This window comes from Oncorhynchus masou, chromosome 24 (genome assembly GCF_036934945.1).
Source record: "Oncorhynchus masou masou isolate Uvic2021 chromosome 24, UVic_Omas_1.1, whole genome shotgun sequence".
In the NCBI taxonomy this organism is placed as follows: Eukaryota; Metazoa; Chordata; class Actinopteri; order Salmoniformes; family Salmonidae; genus Oncorhynchus; species Oncorhynchus masou.
This window is the reverse complement of record NC_088235.1, coordinates 101,643,794-101,660,380: the sequence shown is the minus strand read 5'-3', so window position 1 is coordinate 101,660,380 and position 16,587 is coordinate 101,643,794. Positions and strand designations below refer to the sequence as shown.

Genomic DNA, 16,587 nt, shown 5'->3' with positions numbered 1-16,587 from the left:
GAGGACGCTCTCCACCAGCTCAGATTACCATACCAGAGTGTCATAATGAATATGAGGATGCTCTCCACCAGCTCAGATTACCATACCAGACTGTCATAATGAATATGAGGATGCTCTCCACCAGCTCAGATTACCATACCAGACTTTCATAATGAATATGAGGACGCTCTCCACCAGCTCAGATTACCATACCAGACTTTCATAATGAATATGAGGATGCTCTCCACCAGCTCAGATTACCATACCAGACTGTCATAATGAATATGAGGATGCTCTCCACCAGCTCAGATTACCATACCAGACTGTCATAATGAATATGAGGATGCTCTCCACCAGCTCAGATTACCATACCAGACTGTCATAATGAATATGAGGATGCTCTCCACCAGCTCAGATTACCCAGCTTTCAGATTACCATACCAGACTGTCATAATGAATATGAGGATGCTCTCTACCAGCTCAGATTACCATACCAGACTGTCATAATGAATATGAGGATGCTCTCTACCAGCTCAGATTACCATACCAGAATGTCATATTGAATACGAGGATGCTCTCTACCAGCTCAGATTACCATACCAGACTGTCATAATGAATATGAGGACGCTCTCTACCAGCTCAGATTACCATACCAGACTGTCATAATGAATATGAGGACGCTCTCCACCAGCTCAGATTACCATACCAGAGTGTCATAATGAATATGAGGATGCTCTCTACCAGCTCAGATTACCATACCAGACTGTCATAATGAATATAAGGACGCTCTCTACCAGCTCAGATTACCATACCAGAGTGTCATAATGAATATGAGGATGCTCTCTACCAGCTCAGATTACCATACCAGACTGTCATAATGAATATAAGGACGCTCTCTACCAGCTCAGATTACCATACCAGACTGTCATAATGAATATGAGGACGCTCTCCACCAGCTCAGATTACCATACCAGACTGTCATAATGAATATGAGGATGCTCTCCACCAGCTCAGATTACCATACCAGACTGTCATAATGAATATGAGGATGCTCTCCACCAGCTCAGATTACCATACCAGACTTTCATAATGAATATGAGGACGCTTTCAGATTACCATACCAGACTTTCATAATGAATATGAGGATGCTCTCCACCAGCTCAGATTACCATACCAGACTGTCATAATGAATATGAGGATGCTCTCCACCAGCTCAGATTACCATACCAGAGTGTCATAATGAATACGAGGATGCTCTCCACCAGCTCAGATTACCATACCAGACTGTCATAATGAATATGAGGACGCTCTCCACCAGCTCAGATTACCATACCAGACTGTCATAATGAATATGAGGACGCTCTCCACCAGCTCAGATTACCATACCAGACTGTCATAATGAATACGAGGATGCTCTCCACCAGCTCAGATTACCATACCAGACTGTCATAATGAATATGAGGACGCTCTCCACCAGCTCAGATTACCATACCAGACTGTCATAATGAATATGAGGACGCTCTCCACCAGCTCAGATTACCATACCAGACTGTCATAATGAATATGAGGATGCTCTCCACCAGCTCAGATTACCATACCAGAGTGTCATAATGAAAATGAGGATGCTCTCCACCAGCTCAGATTACCATACCAGACTGTCATATTATGAGCTCCAGTGACATTAGTTTGTTTGCTTTAAGATCGATAGCTCTTTGATGTTCAACCATGTCATCACTTAATGGGGTGGTAGGTAGCCTGGTGGTTAGAATGTTGGACTAGGAACCGTGATGGTTGCAAGATCAAATCTCTGAGCTGACAAGGTAAAAATCTGTCATTCTTCCCCTGAACAAGGCAGTTAACCCACTGTTCCTAGGCCATCATAGAAAATAAGAGTTTGTTCATAATTTACATGCCTAGTTAAATAAAGATGGAAATGTGCTCAGGTGAAACTTTCTTTGAATTGGCACCATTCTCATTTTTTTAGAACACTACTCTCATCGATATGAACGGACTGCCAAAGGCATCTTTTCTATGCTTTCCATGACAGCTATGATTATACATGCAGTACTTCTTGTCAATCTGATCGATTCTGTCTGGTCAGAATGCACACTTCATCTCTCTGTCTCATTAATTCTAAATGTTATTACTATTATGTAAATGTGTCCAATATATAGTTACTATAGTTACTATATATAGTTACTATATATAGTTACTATAGTTACTATAGTTAGTTAGGGTTGTACTGTATTGGTCTGCACCTCCTGTATATATTGTCTCTAGCATGGAGAATCATCTCCAGCCATTTATATATTGTCTCTAGCATGGAGAATCATCTCCAGCCATTTATATATTGTCTCCATCATGGAGAATCATCTCCAGCTATTTATATATTGTCTCCATCATGGAGAATCATCTCCAGCTATTTATATATTGTCTCCATCATGGAGAATCATCTCCAGCCATTTATATATTGTCTCCATCATGGAGAATCATCTTCAGCCATTTATATATTGTCTCCATCATGGAGAATCATCTCCAGCCATTTATATATTGTCTCCATCATGGAGAATCATCTTCAGCCATTTATATATTGTCTCCATCATGGAGAATCATCTTCAGCCATTTATATATTGTCTCCATCATGGAGAATCATCTCCAGCTATTTATATATTGTCTCTAGCATGGAGAATCATCTCCAGCCATTTATATATTGTCTCCATCATGGAGAATCATCTCCAGCCATTTATATATCATGGAGAATCATCTCCAGCCATTTATATATTGTCTCCATCATGGAGAATCATCTTCAGCCATTTATATATTGTCTCCATCATGGAGAATCATCTTCAGCCATTTATATATTGTCTCCATCATGGAGAATCATCTCCAGCTATTTATATATTGTCTCATCATGGAGAATCATCTCCAGCCATTTATATATTGTCTCCATCATGGAGAATCATCTCCAGCCATTTATATATTGTCTCTAGCATGGAGAATCATCTCCAGCCATTTATATATTGTCTCCATCATGGAGAATCATCTTCAGCCATTTATATATTGTCTCCATCATGGAGAATCATCTCCAGCTATTTATATATTGTCTCCATCATGGAGAATCATCTTCAGCCATTTATATATTGTCTCCATCATGGAGAATCATCTTCAGCCATGTATATATTGTCTCCATCATGGAGAATCATCTCCAGCCATTTATATATTGTCTCCATCATGGAGAATCATCTTCAGCCATTTATATATTGTCTCCATCATGGAGAATCATCTTCAGCCATTTATATATTGTCTCCATCATGGAGAATCATCTCCAGCCATTTATATATTGTCTCCATCATGGAGAATCATCTTCAGCCATTTATATATTGTCTCCATCATGGATAATCATATTCAGCCATTTATATATTGTCTCCATCATGGAGAATCATCTCCAGCCATTTATATATTGTCTCCATCATGGAGAATCATCTCCAGCCATTTATATATTGTCTCCATCATGGAGAATCATCTCCAGCCATTTATATATTGTCTCCATCATGGAGAATCATCTTCAGCCATTTATATATTGTCTCCATCATGGAGAATCATATTCAGCCATTTATATACTGTTTCCATCATGGAGAATCATCTTCAGCCATTTATATATTGTCTCCATCATGGAGAATCATCTTCAGCCATTTATATATTGTCTCCATCATGGAGAATCATATTCAGCCATTTATATACTGTTTCCATCATGGAGAATCATCTGCAGCCTTGTAGCCTTGTGATTAGAGCATGGTAGCCTAGCAGGGTAGCCTAGTGGTTAGAGCGTTGGACTAGTAATTGAAAGGTTGCAAGTTCAAATCTGACAAGGTACAAATCTGTAGTTCTGCTCCTGAAGAGCCAATTAACCCACCATTCCTAGTATGTCATTGAAAAAAATAATTTGTTCTTAACTGACTTGCCTAGTTAAATAAAGGTATATATTGTCTCCAGCATGGAGAAGCAGAATGATTGACATGGTGGCTTATTGAAAGTTCTATAAGAGGTGAGACGAGAAAGAATCCTTCAACATGTGAATGGTAAACTCCCCTATCTTACCTAGGCTTATTCGTTGCCATACTACAGTGGAGATGGATGTGCCTGACATTTTTAAGGTGATACTACAAAGGAATATGTGATATGAGTGGTATAATCCTGTGATATGTGTGGTATAATCCTGTGATGTTGTTTATAGTAAAGTTCAGTGAATCTCTGCCCATCAACAGTTTGTAAACTCACTATGTCTCTCCATACAGTTACGGTTGACGCAGAGCAGTTTGTGGTGGGCAGTGCCCTCTAGAGGTGGGGTCAGTCAGTGGGAATCCCCCTTGTGGGACTACTGTTTGTTCTCCAATGGAACCCCCTGTCCATGTGTGTAGAGGCAGGAGGAGGTGTATGGTGGGGTTTTGGCAGTGACAGAGCAGCCCTTCTCCCTAGCCAGGAAAACCAGTGGCGTCTTGGTGGTGTAGCCCAGACCTCCTATTTGTCATCGCTTTTTCTGGTAACCCCCCCCCACCTGTCTAAAAACTTACCCCAGGTTGATATTTTGGCACACAGAGCTCCTGCAAGGCCCTCTGGTTTATTTTCATGTACCTATGGGGATACATAGTCACCCACTCACCCTGAACCACCAGTAGGTCAATGTAGAGACAAAGCCCATGTTTATGTGAGATTGTTAAGACTAAAATACACTTAGGCTGCGTTTACACAGGCAGCTTGATTGGTCTTTTGACCAATCAGATTAGCTCTTTTGCCGATAATTGGACAAAAGATCATAATTGGGCTGCCTGTGTAAACGCATGACTGTACTGTAGACGATCACGCATTAAGATCATTTCTTAATTGACTTCTCATAATGAATGAATAGCTATATGATAAGTTGTTTGGTCTTCAGTGAAGACATAGAGCGTCTTATATGCGTTACCACTTTATGATGGAGAGGGTTTATTGTCTCATTTGTCTCTTAATGGTTCATGGGATCACTGACTTTGATCCGTTGACTCAAATCCAGAATATTGGTTTGGTTTACCATTTTCTTTGACTATGTTGTTTTTCCCCTGTAGGAGAACCCTCCTCTTGCTCCTGTCAATATGCACAGCAGTACTGTCTGGAGAAGAAGACTACCGAGCACAAGGTAAGCAGCCTCCACCTCCTCCCCCGCCAACTCCCCCACCCTAACTCCAGCTGTAATTGTAGCAGTATACACCAACCCCATTCCTACCCCACATCCACTAGCCATCTCTGCTGCCATGGATTTGTTGTCTCATCATAAAGGGATGTCAACAAAAATGAACAAATGCCTTGTTCCTCAAATGGAAACTGTTTCGCTATGAGAAGTATTGATTGTTACCGGGGCTTGTGGGGGTTTTATAGACACGGGTCTTAGTTTGACCAAGTGACATTTCACTTGTTGGCACCAGACATTCTGAGAGGGTGGGTGAATAGTTCCTCTTGGTTGCAGAGTTGCAGAATGCCAGCACTTCTGATGAGTTGTTGTCAATGCTTTAGGGTTCAAACATGCCAACAGAATGATATTACATAAAATAAGTGATTTATGACATTACCCAAGTATCAAGGACAGGAATTCTCCTTGATATGTGTTATTATTGCTCTGTGTTTGTATACATGTATGTATGAGTAATAACATAATGGTGAACAAGCCGGATGAGGCCAGGGGGTGTGTCTGTCTGTCTGTCTGTGAGTCAGAGGGACAGCTGCACATGGGAGCTCCTCTCCTCTTCCAATTCTTTTTTTAAACCCTCCCTTACATGTCTGTTCTTGCTCCTCAGGTCCTAGAATGCAGGTATAGACAACCCAAATAGCCTCCTTCCCTTCTCCCACGTTCCCCTGTGTGTGTCTCTCTCTCATTTAAATTCAATTTAAGGGCTTTATTGGCATGGGAAACATATCTTTACATTGCCAAAGCAAGTGAAATAGATAACAAACAAAGTGAAATATACAATAAAACATTTAACAGTAAACATTACACTCACAAAAGTTCCAAAATAATAAAGACATTTGTCTGTATACAGTGTTGTAACGACGTGCAAAGTTAAAGTACAAAAGGGAAAATAAATAAACATAAATATGGGTTGTATTTACAATGGTGTTTGCTCTTAACTGGCTTAAAAGGTCACAAATCTTGCTGCTGTGGTGGCACAATGTGGTATTTCACCCAATAGATATGGGAGTTTATCAAAATTGGATTTGTTTTCAAATTCCTTCTGGGTCTGTGTAATCTGAGGGAAATATGTGTCTCTAATATGGTCATACATTTGGCAGGAGGTTAGGAAGTGCAGCTCAGTTTCCACCTCATGTTGTGGGCAGTGTGCACATAACCTGTCTTCTCTTGAGAGCCATGTCTGCCTACGGCAGCCTTTCTCAATAGCAAGGCTATGCTCACTGAGTTTGTACATGGTCAAAGCTTTCCTTAAGTTTGGCTCAGTCACAGTGGTCAAATATTCTCTCTCTGTGTTTCTCTCTCTCACTCTCTCTATCTGTTTCTCTTTCTTTCTCTCTCTCTGTTTTTCTCTCTTTCTCTTTCTCTCTGTCTCTCTTTCTCTCTCACAAAGTACACCAATGAATTAAACTGAAGAGAACATGGAAACTAAAGGTCAACCAGACTGAGATAATGCTTTAATGTGTTTGCAACAGCTCTTTCTCTGGACAGATGCAGCGGATAAGTTGATAAGGTGATATCCATCAGTATTCCAGATAAGTATCGGGAAAAGAGACAGCGGTTGAGAGGCTTGGTCAGATGATGACATATTTCTGTCAGTGTTATTGTCCAATGGAGGAGGAACTTGTCAGGATTTGGCCAGGGTTGTTCCGGGTTTTGGTCAGTAGATGTCCCCATTGTGCTTTTTGTCCCTATGTTTTTCCCTTGATCCCCATTATTATTTGCACCTGTGTCTCGTTTCCCCTGATTGTATTTAAACCCTTTGTTTCCCTCAGTTCTGTGCTCTGTGTTTGTATGTTAGCACCCTGCCCTAGTGTTCTGTGTGCTCTTGTTGATTCCGGGTGAAGTTCTTGTGGTATTCTGTTTTTTTGTTTTTGTTTATTTTTGATGAGTTTCTTTTGAGGTCTTTTTGTGTTTTTCCTACCACCTTTTGGATTTGCCATTTTTTGTATTTTAGGATTTTTTCTTTATTAAATACACCGTCTTAAGTACTGCTGTGTCTGCCTCATCTTCTGGGTTCTGCTGTCTATTCGTGGCTCAGTTGGTTAAGTGACTGTTTCTCACTCCGGAGACCCAGGTTCAAAACCGGGTCCTGACAGAAACACAGAGCCAAAAATGAACCCAGAGGCAGCAAGTTCCCAGGACCTTTTTGCCACGCTGTCCCACCACCAGGAGACTGTCCAACGCCACGAAGCCGCCCTGGTTCAGCAAGAGGCCTTAATGGCTAGACATTCTCATCTTCTGTCGGAGATGCTGACTTCCATTAAGCAAATATCTGATCGACTTACCCCGGCAACAGTTTCCGTCCCAGTACCTCAGGTTCACGTACCCATGGCAGTTAACCCCCTGGCTGAACCTCGTCTTCCACCTCCCCAACGGTTCTCAGGTGATCCAAGTGCTTGTAAAGGCTTTCTCACTCAATGTTCTCTCTCCTTTGAGCTGCAACCCTCGTCGTTTTCCACCGACCGGTCTAAGATCGCATATATCATCACCCTGCTGTCGGAAAAAGCCCTGGCCTGGGCTACTGCTGTGTGGGATGCCCATAGTTCCTGCTGTGCCAGCTACTCTGCCTTTGCTGAGGAATTCAAACGAGTGTTTCAAGGCCCAAGCAGTGGTTCTGACTCAGCCAAACAGCTCCTGACTCTCCATCAAGGTTGGCGCAGCGTGACGGACTATGCCATCCAGTTCCGCACGGTGGCAGCAGCGAGTGGCTGGAACAACGAGGCGCTCACGGTGTGCTTTCTGAAAGGCCTTTCCGACACTATCCAAGATGAACTGGCCACTCGGGAACCACCGGACAATCTCGAGTCCCTGATCAAGTTGGCCTCACGCATTGACCAGCGTCTGAGAGAGAGAGAACTCAACCGTAGACCTCTAGCCCCTATCAGTCCCAGCTCCGAGTCCCCACCTTTATCATCGCTGGCTCCACCGGAACCCATGCAGATTGGACGCATCTCCCAGGCTGAGAGAGACCGCCGGATGAGGAGCGACGCTGTCTATATTGCGGCAAACCGGGCCATTTCCGTTCCACGTGTCCCGGGCTCCAGGGAAACGCTCTGTCCCGTACAGACCGGGGGAACTGTAACGGGAAACATAACCTCCTCCCATCCGTCCAACTCCCGTCTGCTCATTCCAGTCACCCTCTCCTGGGACAACCACAAGCTTCACCTTCAAGCCTTGGTAGACTCTGGAGCCGCAGGTAACTTCATGGATGGTGTCTGGGCGAAGGAGAATTGCGTTCCCTCTGAACTTCTAAGTGACCCCATGAGGGTTACTACATTGGATGGAAGCCCTTTGGGATCTGGACTTGTCACTCATGTCACTACCTCCTTGAGACTTTCAGTTTCACAACACCAGGAATTGATGAACTTTCATTTGATCTCCTGTTCCGAGTTCCCTCTCGTCCTTGGATACCCCTGGCTTCACAGCCATAACCCTCACATCGACTGGTCTGTGGGCACTATCAAGCAGTGGGGTCCTACGTGCCAAGCTACTTGTATTTTCCAGAATTCCCCGAGTTCTACTCCCGAGTCTTTAGAATCCATCGACCTGACCCGAGTTCCCAGTGTTACCATGACCTCAAACTGGTGTTTAGCAAACAGAGGGCCACCATGCTACCACCCCATAGATCTTACGATTGCCCCATCGACCTGTTTCCAGGCACTTGCCCCCAGGGTCGGATCTTTTCCCTATCTCCACCCGAACGAGCTGCTATGGATACCTACATCAAGGACTCTCTGGAAGCAGGCCTCATGCGTCCATCAACCTCCCCGGCGGGAGCAGGGTTTTTCTTTGTGGCCAAGAAAGATGGTGGATTACGTCCTTGCATCGACTACCGGGGACTCAATGACATAACCGTCCGTAACCGTTACCCGCTACCCCTTATGGCCACAGCCTTGAGCTGCTCCAGGAAGCAGTTGTTTTCACTAAGCTTGACCTGCGGAACGCATACCATCTTGTGCGGATCAGACCTGGTGACGAGTGGAAGACCGCTTTCAACACGCCTACTGGTCACTATGAATACTTGGTGATGCCCTTCGGCCGGACCAACGCCCCAGCGGTGTTCCAAGCGCTCATAAACGATGTGCTTAGGGATATGCTTAACATATTTGTGTTCGTTTACTTGGATGACATCCTCATCTTTTCGAGCTCCCTTCAAGAACACACTAAGCATGTCAGACAAGTACTCAAACGCCTCCTGGACAGCCATCTGTACGTTAAGCCGGAAAAATGTGAATTCCATTCATCCCGAGTACAATTCCTGGGATTTGTAGTGGAACCCGGTCGAGTCCAAATGGACCCTAGGAAGGTAGGGGCGGTAGCGGATTGGCCCACCCCCAAATCCGTTAAGGATGTTCAGCGTTTCCTGGGCTTCACAAACTTTTACTGCAAGTTCATCAAGAACTTCAGTTTGGTGGCAGCTCCTCTCTCAGCTTTAACCAAAGGTGGCAATGCAAGGTTTTTGTGGGGAAGAGAAGCTGAGACGGCCTTCCAAGGACTCAAGCAGCGCGTCCTCTCTGCTCCCATCCTGATACTACCGACTACGGATGAACCATTTGTGGTGGAGGTAGACGCATCAGAGGTTGGTGTTGGAGCTGTCCTGTCTCAGAGGGGTGAAGACAAGAAGCTTCATCCGTGCGCTTTCTTCTCACACCGGCTTACCCCGACTGAGAGGAACTACGATGTGGGGGATCGTGAACTCCTAGCGGTTAAGATGGCATTGAAGGAATGGAGACACTGGCTCGAGGGGGCTTCTCACCCGTTTCAAGTGCTTACGGACCACAAAAATCTGGAGTATATCCAGCAGGCGAAGCGATTGAACTCTAGACAAGCTAGATGGTCTCTTTTCTTCAATCGATTCCAGTTTATCCTCACCTATCGGCCCGGGTCGAAGAATCTCAAACCGGATGCCCTGTCCCGAGTCTACGCTCCTGCCATTCGAGATGACACGGACATGCCTGTCCTTCCTGCTGCTAAGATTGTGGCTCCGATCTCGTGGCAAGTTGAGGATACCGTGAGACGTGCTCAAGCTAGCGAACCGGACCCTAAAGGAGGCCCTGCCAATCGGTTGTTTGTCCCCAAGGCAGTGAGGACTCAGGTCCTTCTGTGGGGGCACTCCTCTCGCCTCACCTGTCATCCGGGCGTAGGTCGCACCTTGGAGTTCATCCAGCGTAAGTTCTGGTGGCCTACCATAAGAGAAGACGTTGCCACTTTCGTCAATGCCTGCCCCGTGTGCTGCCAGGGCAAATCTTCTCACCTCCGCCCTCAAGGACTCCTTCACCCTTTACCTGTTCCCCACAGACCCTGGTCCCATATCTCATTGGACTTTATTACTGGACTTCCTCCATCCCATGGCAATACTACTATCCTAGTCATAATCGACAGGTTTTCAAAGGCGGCCAGGTTCGTCCCTCTGACTAAGTTACCTTCTGCCAAGGAAACGGCTGAGTTGGTAATTAATCATGTGTTCCGAGTCTTCGGCATTCCTCAAGATGTGGTTTCTGACAGAGGTCCCCAGTTCGCCTCAAGGTTTTGGAAGGCCTTCTGCCAACTCATGGGGGCTTCTGCCAGTCTATCTTCAGGGTACCATCCGGAGTCCAACGGCCAAACAGAGAGGATGAATCAAGAGCTGGAAACCACCCTCCGATGTATGACTCGTGACAACCCGTCCACATGGTCATCCTTTATTGTTTGGGCCGAATACGCGCACAACACCTTGCGCTCCTCCTCCACTGGTATGTCCCCGCACGAGTGTCAGTTTGGCTATGCTCCTCCATTGTTCCCGGACCAGGAGGCAGAAGTCAGAGTGCCTTCAGCCTTGAGGTTCGTCAGACGCTGTCGGCTTATGTGGAGGAAGACCCGTCTTAATCTGATGCGTTCCTCACAGAGGTATCAACAACAAGCCAACAGACGTCGCCGTCCCGGGCCTACCCTGCGCCCCGGCCAGAGAGTCTGGCTTTCCACAAGAGACTTACCTCTACGGGTGGAGTCTCGCAAGCTGTCCCAAAAATACATCGGTCCCTTCAAGGTTGCCAGGAGAGTTAACCCAGTTTCTTATCGCCTACACTTACCCAGATCCCTTAAGATTAATCCCACATTTCATGTGTCATTGTTAAAACCTGTTTTTTCTCCCCTTGTCCCGGCAGACAGACCTCCCCCTCCGCCTCGTGTCATTGGAGGCCAGCCGGCTTATACCGTCCACCGGATACTGGATTCCCGCCGGGTGCAGCGGTCCTGGCAGTATCTGGTGGACTGGGAAGGCTACGGTCCTGAGGAGCGCTCCTGGGTTCCTGCCAAAGACATCCTGGACCCTGACCTCATTCGTCAGTTCAGGGTCCTCCACCCTGAGAGAGCTGGTAGGAACGTCAGGAGCCGTTCCTAGGGGGGGGGGATTCTGTCAGGATTTGGCCAGGGTTGTTCCGGGTTTTGGTCAGTAGATGTCCCCATTGTGCTTTTTGTCCCTATGTTTTTCCCTTGATCCCCATTATTATTTGCACCTGTGTCTCGTTTCCCCTGATTGTATTTAAACCCTTTGTTTCCCTCAGTTCTGTGCTCTGTGTTTGTATGTTAGCACCCTGCCCTAGTGTTCTGTGTGCTCTTGTTGATTCCGGGTGAAGTTCTTGTGGTATTCTGTTTTTTTGTTTTTGTTTATTTTTGATGAGTTTCTTTTGAGGTCTTTTTGTGTTTTTCCTACCACCTTTTGGATTTGCCATTTTTTGTATTTTAGGATTTTTTCTTTATTAAATACACCGTCTTAAGTACTGCTGTGTCTGCCTCATCTTCTGGGTTCTGCTGTCTATTCGTGGCTCAGTTGGTTAAGTGACTGTTTCTCACTCCGGAGACCCAGGTTCGAAACCGGGTCCTGACAGAACTGCTGTCAATCAAGTTCAAAACTAGTTTCACGTGGCGTGTGTCTCAACACACGTTACAGTACTGCGGCAAAAACAAGCAAACAGAAACTACTAGGCTTACATCTGCTAAGGATATTATTATGGTGCAAGACCTCGGCTGACACCAGAGGTGATGTAATTTCTTACCTGTACTGGACACCCTGCATGCATTTAAAAAAATAGGCCTGCTACAAAAATGACAGGATAGCCTACTCTGCTGATACTGACAAACAGATGAATAAAAACTGTTGTCTGATCCATATAATGGGCCTATGAAAAGGGAAGACATACAATATGACGCCCATTTAACCTGAAGGAGGAAGTTATTGTCCAAAAACAAACAGAAGTGGCACTGACCCAGCAATGAAGACAGTGAATATGCAGACTCACCGGGGATATGGCTGATGTTCTCTGCTGCTGCCAATGAGAGAGGCTACTGTTCGCTCCAATGAGAGGGGCTACTGTTCGCTCCAATGAGAGGGGCTACTGTTCGCTCCAATGAGAGAGGCTACTGTTCGCTCCAATGAGAGGGGCTACTGTTCGCTTCAATGAGAGAGGCTACTGTTCGCTCCAATGAGAGAGGCTACTGTTCGCTCCAATGAGAGAGGCTACTGTTCGCTCCAATGAGAGAGGCTACTGTTCGCTCCAATGAGAGGGGCTACTGTTCGCTCCAATGAGAGAGGCTACTGTTCGCTCCAATGAGAGGGGCTACTGTTCGCTCCAATGAGAGAGGCTACTGTTCGCTCCAATGAGAGAGACTACTGTTCGCTCCAATGAGAGAGGCTACTGTTCGCTCCAATGAGAGAGGCTACTGTTCGCTCCAATGAGAGAGGCTACTGTTCGCTCAATTAAGTTAATATAACTAAAAGACCGATTGGAGTCTTTTCATTGTTGTCTCTTTACCACAATAGCCATTTGCTTTCCAAATAGTTTTTCCTCGATTGTATTTTTAAATACTGTGATATGCCTGGCTGGGTCTCTGCTTTTTACTGACAGTCACAACTCAACATTAGTCTATTTGGTATTTGCAGTGTGCTGGACAAATTGTGGGGTCTTCCGACTGTAGGCTATGTGATTTAAAACAATCCTCAGCAAAAAAAAGCAAATGTAAGCTAATGATCCTCGTGTTTTCTGGTGTTGTAGCCTATTTTGAATGATTGTGTATATTTCTGTATAGACAGGAATAAGATAATTAGGTTATATCATTTTGGCAATTTAATTCTATTTACTTTTGGGAAAGCTTAGCTTCCCCTCGCCTTATGGACACACCGCCTAGGTCTTTTAATGTGGCCTAAACACAACCAGTCATGATGATTTCATCGGATTGTCAAACAATCACTTAACAAAAGCTCTCCTGTAGGCGACCCACGCACATTCGTTCACTCACAAAATACCCAACAGTGCACCGTGCACCTTTAATTTGATGAGTGGAAAGAGACAGCTGTTAAAAAACACCTGTGTCTATTGTCATGACATTCTGTGATTATCATTAGGCCTACACTTGTAGCCTGAATTTATGCATCCACTGTTGTCCACTCACGCCTCGGTCTAGGCACCTCACCTCCGCCTTCACAAAATGTAAGTGTTCTCCTCAAACTACAACGCAATTTGGAGCGTAGAGCACCTGGTTTCCAGTCATTTCAGTCATTTTCATACAGCTGACATGCAGTAATGGTAATGAAAGGTGTCTTATGGCATGTTATGGCCTATGGCATGTTGTAGTAATTGTGATAGGCTCACGCTTTACCTATACAACGTACCCCCACTATTTATTTTGCCGGGACGCCGTACCAGACCGTGCCACCTTACTTTCCCCCCTGACTGACACTCAACTTGAATTAAACAGTCTGGCCACTCAACATGTACAGGTATATTGCAGAAGACAGGGATATTACAGAGGACACGCCAGATATATTCCATATGCTTCCAATATGAATTGGCTACACTCCTCCTCCTGAGGCAGGCCTATCCCCAGCTCCACACCTCCTGAGGCAGGCCTATCCCCAGCTCCACACCTCCTGAGGCAGGCCTATCCCCAGCTCCACTCCTCCTCCTGAGGAAGGCCTACCCTCAGCTCCACTCCTCCTGAGGCAGGCCTATCCCCAGCTCCACACCTTCTGAGGCAGGCCTATCCCCAGCTCCACTCCTCCTGAGGCAGGCCTTCCCCCAGCTCCACTCCTCCTCATGAGGCAGGCCTTCCCCCAGCTCCACTCCTCCTCATGAGGCAGGCCTATCCCCAGCTCCACTCCTCCTCCTGAGGCAGGCCTATCCCCAGCTCCACTCCTCCTCCTGAGGCAGGCCTAGCCCCAGCTCCACTCCTCCTCATGAGGCAGGCCTATCCCCAGCTCCCCTCCTCCTCCTGAGGCAGGCCTATCCCCAGCTCCACTCCTCCTCCTGAGGCAGGCCTATCCCCAGCTCCACTCCTCCTCATGAGGCAGGCCTATCCCCAGCTCCATCCCATGAGGCAGCCTATCCCCAGCTCCTCCTCCTGAGGCAGGCCTTTCCCCAGCTCCACTCCTCCTGAGGCAGGCCTATCCCCAGCTCCACTCCTCCTCATGAGGCAGGCCTAACCCCAGCTCCACTCCTCCTCATGAGGCAGGCCTATCCCCAGCTCCACTCCTCCTCCTCCTGAGGCAGGCCTATCCCCAGCTCCACTCCTCCTGAGGCAGGCCTATCCCCAGCTCCACTCCTCCTCATGAGGCAGGCCTATCCCCAGCTCCACTCCTCCTCCTGAGGGAGGCCTATCCCCAGCCTCACTCCTCCTCCTGAGGCAGGCCTATCCCCAGCTCCACTCCTCCTCCTGAGGCAGGCCTAGCCCCAGCTCCACTCCTCCTCCTGGGGCAGGCCTAGCCCCAGCTCCACTCCTCCTCATGAGGCAGGCCTATCCCCAGCTCCACTCCTCCTCATGAGGCAGGCCTATCCCCAGCTCCACTCCTCCTCCTGAGGCAGGCCTATCCCCAGCTCCACTCCTCCTCATGAGGCAGGCCTAACCCCAGCTCCACTCCTCCTCCTGAGGCAGGCCTAACCCCAGCACCACTCCTCCTCATGAGGCAGGCCTAACCCCAGCTCCACTCCTCCTCATGAGGCAGGCCTATCCCCAGCTCCACTCCTCCTGAGGCAGGCCTATCCCCAGCTCCATACCTCCTGAGGCAGGCCTATCCCCAGCTCCACTCCTCCTCATGAGGCAGGCCTATCCCCAGCTCCACTCCTCCTCCTGAGGCAGGCCTATCCCCAGCTCCACTCCTCCTCATGAGGCAGGCCTAGCCCCAGCTCCACTCCTCCTCCTGAGGCAGGCCTATCCCCAGCTCCACTCCTCCTCATGAGGCAGGCCTATCCCCAGCTCCACTCCTCCTCATGAGGCAGGCCTATCCCCAGCTCCACTCCTCCTCCTGAGGCAGGCCTATCCCCAGCTCCACTCCTCCTCATGAGGCAGGCCTATCCCCAGCTCCACTCCTCCTCTGAGGCAGGCCTAACCCCAGCTCCACTCCTCCTCCTGAGGCAGGCCTATCCCCAGCTCCACTCCTCCTCATGAGGCAGGCCTATCCCCAGCTCCACTCCCTGAGGCAGGCCTATCCCCAGCTGAGACAGGCGTAACCCCAGCTCCACTCCTCCTCCTGAGGCAGGCCTATCCCCAGCTCCACTCCTCCTCCTGAGGCAGGCCTATCCCCAGCTCCACTCCTCCTCCTGAGGCAGGCCTATCCCCAGCTCCACTCCTCCTCATGAGGCAGGCCTATCTCCTCCTGAGGCAGGCCTCCCCAGCTCCACTCCTCCTCCTGAGGCAGGCCTATCCCCAGCTCCACTCCTCCTCCTGAGGCAGGCCTATCCCCAGCTCCACTCCTCCTCCTGAGGCAGGCCTATCCCCAGCTCCACTCCTCCTCCTGAGGCAGGCCTATCCCCAGCTCCACTCCTCCTGAGGCAGGCCTATCCCCAGCTCCACTCCTCCTCATGAGGCAGGCCTATCCCCAGCTCCACTCCTCCCTGAGTCAGGCCTATCCCCAGCTCCACTCCTCCTGAGGCCTAACCCCAGCTCCCTCCTCCTGAGGCAGGCCTATCCCCAGCTGCACTCCTCCTGAGGCAGGCCCCCAGCTCCACTCCTCCTCCTGAGGCAGGCCTATCCCCAGCTCCACTCCTCCTCCTGAGGCAGGCCTATCCCCAGCTCCACTCCTCCTCCTGAGGCAGGCCTAGCCCCAGCTCCACTCCTCCTCCTGAGGCAGGCCTATCCCCAGCTCCACTCCTCCTCATGAGGCAGGCCTATCCCCAGCTCCACTCCTCCTCATGAGGCAGGCCTATCCCCAGCTCCACTCCTCCTCCTGAGGCAGGCCTATCCCCAGCTCCACTCCTCCTCCTGAGACAGGCAGGCCCAGCTCCCCAGCTCCAGCTCCTCCTCCTGAGGCAGGCCTTCCCCAGCTCCACTCCTCCTCCTGAGGCAGGCCTTCCCCAGCTCCACTCCTCCTCCTGAGGCAGGCCTATCCCCAGCTCCACTCCTCCTCCTGAGGCAGG

The 16,587-nt window shown here is 48.2% G+C and overlaps 1 protein-coding gene across 1 annotated transcript in view; it reads left to right on the top strand.

Moving 5' to 3' along the window:
* LOC135513154 (collagen alpha-1(XXIV) chain-like) overlaps window positions 1-16,587 on the top strand; it is a 243,408-nt gene that overhangs the window by 12,324 nt on the left and 214,497 nt on the right. The window contains exon 2 of the mRNA XM_064935912.1: window positions 5,082-5,152. Within this exon, the coding sequence (XP_064791984.1) occupies window positions 5,082-5,152 (71 nt within the window). The remainder of the gene's footprint in view (window positions 1-5,081; window positions 5,153-16,587) is intronic.